The sequence below is a fragment of the Pinus tabuliformis genome, chromosome 1_2 (genome assembly GCF_031772625.1).
Source record: "Pinus tabuliformis cultivar Carrire ecotype Pingquan chromosome 1_2, CPIR1, whole genome shotgun sequence".
Lineage (NCBI taxonomy): Eukaryota > Viridiplantae > Streptophyta > Pinopsida > Pinales > Pinaceae > Pinus > Pinus tabuliformis.
In genome coordinates, this window is record NC_142298.1 from 902,499,322 (window position 1) to 902,507,343 (window position 8,022).

An 8,022-nucleotide genomic window follows, 5' to 3' on the forward strand; every position below is an offset into this window, starting at 1 on the left:
TTTGAGAGCTATAATCTGAATTTACAAAGATCCTATTAAATTTTTTCAAAATATTACCTAAATTTCTTAAATTTCCATGATTTTCAAGAAAAAAATAACAATCTAATTAAACTAGGGGTAACAAAATTAACTGATACATTTAGTTTGCAAAATTTAAGGAACAGGAAAAAATTTCCCCTTACAAACACATCTGTGAGCAACGGAACCTATTGTGTGCTCAGAATTCCCATGGTTTGAGTTAGAATTTAGAGGGACCTGAGTATTAGAAAATTTGATCACATTCAATGTAGCCCTTGTACAAGGAATGCAATCCCCGCATGCCCAAGAACAGTCCGGTAATTCCGATCCAGCAACCTTCAGAAGAAGAATATTACTCGAGCTCGCTGTCTCGATCTGGTTTTGGGTTCGATGCTCCTGCCCCTGTAAGATCTGTTAAACAGATTAAAAAATTTCAGTGCCTTTGTGTGTTTCATAAGTCTGAATGATATTCATCTATGCTACTGACTACTGCAATGTGGTTAGTGGTATCAAGGAAATGGACCTCCTTCATCCCCCGATTCAAGCTGGACTCGCTTGAAGCATATTTGCGCGTTTTGTCTGTTGCTTTGGACGAATCTGCAACCATTGAAACGAAATGGCCTGAGAATATCTTCCAGTATTCTGATTTTGCTTGCAAGGGAGATAAATTCAGACCATGTCATAGAAAACTCAGATTTCAATATGAACATTTGATGGCATATACAAAGAGAAAGGAAGAGGAGCATTAGTGTACCCTGAGAATGTCTCAGAATTTAAATGTAGGGCCTGCTATAAAAACCAGGTTTTAATTTAAATTTTTCATGACATAAATGAAACGGTGGTTTTGGGAATATATTGAAAAGATCAATTTTTCTAGTTCACTCTTCTCTCCCAAAATCAGCCCTCCAAATAAAATTTAAAAATGCCTTTAACTACAAAATGAAATAATAATAAATAGTTGAGAGTGTTATTTTAATTAGGTAGCTTGGCTTGCCTTAAATGAAATAATAAATAGTTGAGAGCGAATTGTAAAAGTATTTTTCTATTGAGAAGTTACAAGTTCAATTAGATTTTTGGGGTCAAATTTTATAGTTGAGTTAACTTTAAAGGTTTTGCTTTTCACAGGGTTAATTATTTAAATGTTTTTGGAGCAAATTCGATAGTTTAACCAATAAGAAGTGATACTTTTAGTGAATCTTCTGTACAAATATTCCATAAACAGAGCAATCACCAAAACATAAAATAAAAATAAAAATAAAATAATAAAAATCACTTAACTAAAAAAGAAAAAAAACATTAATTTTAAATAAAATATTAAAAAAATAATGTAAAATAGAAATATAATTGTAATCCATAAATAAAAAGAGAAAATAAAAACATATATGTGATTAATAAATAAAAATGAGAAAGGTAAAGAAATATATATCATAAATAAATAAAGAAGAAAAAGAGAAGTATTAATTTAAAATGAAATTTATCATTATAATTAATCAAATCCAATTATTTTAAATGGAGATCATCTTGTCTATTTTGTTTATTTAATGAAAAATCATGATAGGTATGAAAAAGAATGGTTTTTTAATTATTATTTCAAAAAAATAGATTTTAATTTTTTGTATTAATTGTAAATTTCATATATTTAAAGAATTTTATATATTTAATGATATAGTTTATAATTTTGGTTAGATTGTTGGGAATTAAAGGAAAAATTTATTTTGTAGAATAAAAATATATTATTAGTTTCAAATTTAAGGAGAAGTTATGGAGTGATAAAATATTTAAAGACAGAACGGTAACTAAGATATTATAAGGAGATGATCAACCCTAATCTTGAAAACTAGAATTATTTATCTGTCATTATGAAGAAAATGAATATTTTTAAGATAAGAACTAAATTTCATGATCTTTATATTGAAATTGGGTGTGGGTTTCCTCCCAAAACACCATGGAAAGAAAGATTTTGTCAAATGTGCGATACTAAGAGAGTTGAAAATGAAAAACATTTTCTCTTAAAATGCCCAACTTATAGTCAAATCCATTCTAAATTTCAAAATATATGTCACTATGCCAACCTTGTTACCCTTTTATTTGGAAAAGCTTCTCTCATTTCTCATCCTACATAAAAAAAGAAATATGTCATTTCTCTTCCTACATAAAAAAAATTATGTTAAATTCCTATATAGCATATTAATCTTAGTAAATATTAATCATTATTATCCTAAAAGACAAAAATTGATTATTAATTTTGCTACATACTCTTTAATGTAAGAATCTGTATAAACTCAACAATATTTTAAATCGTCTGTAATCCTTATCTCTAACATCAATAGAACCATAAATTTATTTAGTTAAACGCTGCATGTATTCGTTCAAGTTGAAAACAAATACCATCACAGCTGGTCTTCTCAATTGAGGCCATAGAAACCATGGTGAACGCCATCAAAACAATCACAACAGAGCTGGGTAACTTCATGCATAGTCTCCTAAACTTCCCCGGATGAATTTTGATTTCCATCCCTAAAATGGCAACGCAATATACAAGTTGAATGGTCCAGACAACAATACGAATGGTGACCTGCATTAATGCAGGTGAAAGAACGGGAATTTTGACTCCGTCATAAATTTTCACACATCAAACAGCATTGAATGCTCTGAAAACCATGGCATCATATGCAATACATGTCACGACTAAAAATTTAAAGCTGAGTCTTGAAACGCTTGCGTGATACTCGTAACAAAAGCTCCTAACTTTCGTGACTCAGAGAACGCAGTTCATGGCGTTTCAATGCCCACAAAGGGTGAACCCTGTGAAGATTTCCAACATATTGGTGATGCATGTGATTCTTCAAATTGGACGTTAATCCACCAAACGGGAACACATGTGAACTCCATGAATGATTCTCTGCTAACCTTTACCTACACCTTAACCTCCCCTGTTTCATCAATCATGGTTCTCCAATATATATTTTTGATTTGAGGAACAGTATCTGCATCAAATTTCGTGCAGATCTCAGCTCGTACATCTACTTCATCGTTTTTCCAGCTTCCAATCAGAGGTTGTAAACAGCCAGCTGCCAAAGGACTAAGAGCAGAGGAATCAGACTTCAAGGAAAGGAGTAGATCAGTAACCCCCACCATGAATACTTCAATTCACTGGACTCTGCTTGCATATGCTGCCTTCACTGTTCTGCTCCCTACAGCATTAGGACGGAATGCCCCAGTACAGTCAGTACAGTCACAGTATGGTAAGCCCATTGTTATGATATAAATATCATAAGTTCATCATAATTCCAAATTTGTCATCTTTGCTGTGATTTTGTGTCTAGGAAGGCCATCCTGAACACAAGCTGTGAGGTCCATGGTTGATTTAACAGCTTGTGCATCTGGTTGGCACAAACACAATATGGATAAGTTGGAGCAAATTTATTAAGTAATATTAAGATTCTAAACCTATAATTCAAGATATGTATAACAGGCTCTGAGTGATGTGTTTTTTTAAGGGCGTTGTCTGCAGAGGTAACAGGCTCTGAGTGATGTCTTTTTTAAGGGCGTTTTCTACAGAAGTCACAATTTTGATGTGTTTTTTTGAAGGTCGTTTTATACAGATGTCACAATTTTGTTAGGATAACAAATTTTTTTGTCCAGTAAAAAAGTTAAAATTTTAAAATTTTTTGACAATTGGAGTGTTTAAAGAGTTTTTTGTCGGTGGAAATAGATTCAACATTATTAATAACTCTGAGACACTTAAAATTCTGAAGTTTGACAGCCCAAAATCCTGAAGTTTGACAGTCCAAAATCCTGAAACTTACAGCTATAAGCTAAATTTTCAGAAATTTTAGTTAAATGTTGTTAAAACAGTTCTAATCTAGATTTTCAGAAATTTTAGTTAAATGTTATTAAAGACTTATCAAAAATTCTATTATTTTCTAGGATAATTTATAACACTGTTAAACTACTATTTTAAAATCATAAAATATATACATGTTTTTGTAAATCATAAGATATATACATTTTTTTTTTATAAGTTATAGAGCATATACATTTTTTTAAGTCATAGTCTATATGCATTTTTATTTTCCAAGTTGAGGAAAGATTCTTGATCCCATACATTAAAATTCATTATTATTTAGTTTATTTATTGAAAGATTATTCCCTCCCATAAATCAAAAAAATATTATTATTTATTTTCTTTTTATTTATTTAGGATTTGTGTTACAATGTGAATTGTTTGGTTTGGTTGGTTTTTTTATTTTCCAAATTGAGGAAAGATTCTTGATAAAATTCATTATTATTTAGTTTATTTATAGAAAGATTATTCCCTCCCATAAATCAAAAAATATTTTCTTTTTATTTATTTAGGATTTGTGTTACAATGTGAATTGTTTGGTTGGGTTGGTTTTTTTTAATTTTAAATTTGAGTGGGTTAATTTGAATGATTAAATATTATAATTTTAAAATAAGAAATTATCTTTGATGAGATGTTTTTATAATTATTTTTTTACACGCCATGTTTTAATTACATTAAGTTATTAAATCTAATTTATTTATTTAAAAATTATTTTCAAAATATGAAATGCAAAAAATATTTTATTGTTTGGGGTTAGTAATTTATTACTATAAAATTTAGTGTATTTAATTACAAAGTTCAAAATGATTACAATAAAGTTCATCATATTATTTATAAAATTAATTTAATTACAATTTTTTTCTTTTCAATTAAAGATAATATTAAAACATTCATTCTGGCTAGTAAATGAAATGATATTTATTCTAGCATTTTTACTGTTTAATTTTACCTAAAATTCAAAAAAAAATTAAATTATAAATTTAAGTTATTTAATATGCAAAATTCAAATACTTCTATAATATTTTTCGAATCATGTATTTAAATTTATATTTTAAATAACAAAAAATCACGATATTGTTGAAAATTATATTACCAAATTCCGAGAATTTTTTTTCTGAAATATACAAATAACAAAATGCCCTGGTTATTGCATCAAGCACCTGGAATTTCCTGGTGTAATTATTTTTGAAACGAAGTGCTGTTTCCCTAGCTAACAATACGTTAGTGCTCTCTATGTTGCAGATATTAATAAACCATACTTGCTCAGCGTCAATGTCGAGAAATCTAAGGCCTCTACGCCTGTAAAAAAGGACGCCATAGTCAAGGGCTCTGTGCCTCACGTCAATGAAGAGGTACATAGAATTATATCCACTGATTTTGCAATGTTAGCCGCTTAAGTCTTTGTGGACAATTTTTTGAATGGACAATAACAGTATTCATGGCGATCATAACAGAGTAGGTGCTTTAACATTTAATAACTTGTTTCTGTGATTTTTTTTTGTGCAGGGACACATTCAGAGGCAACAAATGCGTCAAATTGCAGGGTCCAGCTTGCCAGACTGCTCGCATGCTTGCGGTGCATGTTCACCTTGCAGGAGAGTGGCAGTGAGCTTCAAGTGCTCGATGACAGAAGGATCAGAATCCTGTCCAATGGCTTACAGATGTATGTGCAGAGGAAAAACATTCCCCATTCCATAGAGTTCTGTCAAGTGTTATTAATTCCAACACCTTGTCATATATTTGACAAATGTAACAAAGCGGCCTGTATTTGTAACATATGAAATGAGATGACTCTTTTTATTTTACATTTTTGGCAACTTTGCACACACTTTCTTTTTTCTTTCTTTATTTTTTTTCACTACTGTTTCAGGGATACCCGTGGTCAATGGGTCCGCTACGTTTAACGCTAGGGTGGATCCCACCCAAAGGGGGTCACACCCCTCAGTCTATTGACTGACCTGACTCCAAAAGCTTTCGGGTTTAAACCCTGTGACCTCCTATTGGCGAGGCCCCGGCTTGACCGATTGAGCTAACCCTTGGGGCTCAACTTTGCACACACTATGAATTAATTATTTAGATATAAAAATAAATTTTAAATATTACTGTAGATTTATTTTAATATTAAATTGTGTTGAGGGATCAAATTTTTTGAAATGTATATATTTTTTAAAATGTAAAATTTAATAAATCCCTGTATTTTAAGAAATTTGATCTTTCCTAACTCTTAATAAATTTAGCTTAATATATATATAGAGACATACCTATATTATGTATCAATTTTATGGTGAGTATGGAAGGGATTATACATTTCATTAATAATTTTTTCATTATTTAAATTGCAGTCTATAATGCATAAATGGACTAAACACCTTAAAAAAATCTCTTTGAGCACTCAAATTGTGTAAACTAAGCAACTTAAAGTTGCAATTGTAACAAATTTTTGCTAAATTTAGAATAAAATTTGCCAATTAAATACCTAAAAAAATCCAAAACTCAAAATATTTAAATCATAACAAATGTTTTAACCATAAAATTTGTTTGTTTTTTCAATTGCTATATATAGTATATACATAATTGATTTAATCAGCATAAACATTAAAATATTTCATTTATAATCTATATTATATATATTAAAATGTTTTTTTGTTATTAATATTTTTGAAATGTTACATATAAAATTTAAGTCACATCTCTTTTATTAAAAAGTAATTAAAATTATTTATATTTATTAAAAGGTAATTGAAATTATCTATCTATATATATATATATATATATATATATATAAAAGATAAGGTAGATATTCAAATAATTTAATTAATATTAGATTTATTCATATTTAGATTTTTTTTTTCATTATTTATTTTTATAGAAAGTCAACATAATTTTTTTAACGGTCCATAAATAAAAATTATATATATATATACTCTTTTTCATTCTGAATTGTAATTTCACTAATGATTAACTAGACTAAAATTAGCTTAACTCTTTTTATTAGTTATAAAAGTAGCATTTTTTTCATTCTAAATTGTAATTTCAATAACGAATAGCTAGACTAAAATTAGCCTAACTCCAAATCTACCAAGGGCCCGGAGAAATTAAATTTCTTTTCACTCTACATATCTTAAAATATCTGATCCCTTTCAAAGCTTGCTAGATCTAGAGTTAAGATGGATCTAGTTTAATTGTTAATTATAATTACAATTATAAATATAATTATTAATTTTATGTATTTTATTTTATTTTTTATTTTTATGTATTTGACTTAGTCAAAATGTTAAATTAATGTTTTATAAGACTTCAAATTGAAATTAACCAATTTTTTATATATCATTTTTTATTTAGTGAATATATGTTTTATGAAGCTTCCATTAAAATTAACTAGTTTTTTTATATATCATTTTTTATTTAGTGAATATTTTATTTTTATTTTAAATGGGACACATAAATTATTGATATTTTATAAGACTTCTAAAATTAATCAATATTGTTTTTTATTTAGTGACTATTTATTTTTATTTTAAAAGGGACATGTGTCCACTCTAAGTTGAGCACAGAAGGAATTACACATCTCCCTATATTGTTATGTAGAATGTGTCTCTCCATGTAATAAAATATTTTTTTGAATTCACATAGTAAGATTATTTAGGTATTGAGATTTAGAACTAATAATCATTACACAAAGATTAATTGAATAGTGCACTATTAAAGAGACTATCACATTTGCTATACAAGTTTGGATTGTTGACTCTTGCACATTTGCTATACAAGTTTGGATTGTTGACTCTTGCTCACATCCATTCTGATTTCCAACACGTTTACCACACTTCCAACCTTCTTGACTTGTTAAGGGAGCAAAAATACACTGATCTAGGAACACTTGTCTCACTTCTTTTAGATCATAGAAATAAAATATTAAAGAGCCTCAAATAATCTCTTACTTTCATAAGGTCCAATAGACCATATTGATCTTAGTGGATCATCATCATCATCAATTAAAAAAATAAATCATATTTATTATTTATTTAATCAGGATTTTGAAATATAGTATTAAGTTATTTAAATTTTTCCTCTTTGAATATAAGAAAATAGATTAATTTTTTTTATAATATTTGATTTAAATAATAATAAAAATAACAATAAAACCTAGTCAATGCACT

General features: G+C 28.1%; 2 protein-coding genes across 2 annotated transcripts in view; one reads left to right on the plus strand and one right to left on the minus strand.

The window, feature by feature from the left end:
• LOC149208868 (uncharacterized) overlaps window positions 1–2,599 on the minus strand; it is a 33,814-nt gene extending 31,215 nt beyond the window's left edge. The window contains exons 1-3 of the mRNA XM_089398448.1: window positions 2,407–2,599; window positions 542–615; window positions 256–429 (exon numbers count right to left, since the gene is read on the minus strand). Of these exons, the coding sequence (XP_089254574.1) occupies window positions 256–429; window positions 542–615; window positions 2,407–2,599 (441 nt within the window). The remainder of the gene's footprint in view (window positions 1–255; window positions 430–541; window positions 616–2,406) is intronic.
• Window positions 2,600–2,792: 193 nt separating this feature from the next.
• On the plus strand, window positions 2,793–5,622 carry LOC149208869 (uncharacterized). The gene is made up of 4 exons (XM_089398449.1): window positions 2,793–2,846; window positions 3,026–3,263; window positions 5,108–5,217; window positions 5,372–5,622. Exons 1-4 carry the CDS (start codon window positions 2,793–2,795, stop codon window positions 5,561–5,563), a joined length of 594 nt encoding a protein of 197 aa, XP_089254575.1. The 3' UTR covers window positions 5,564–5,622.
• The last annotated feature ends 2,400 nt before the right edge of the window (window positions 5,623–8,022 follow it).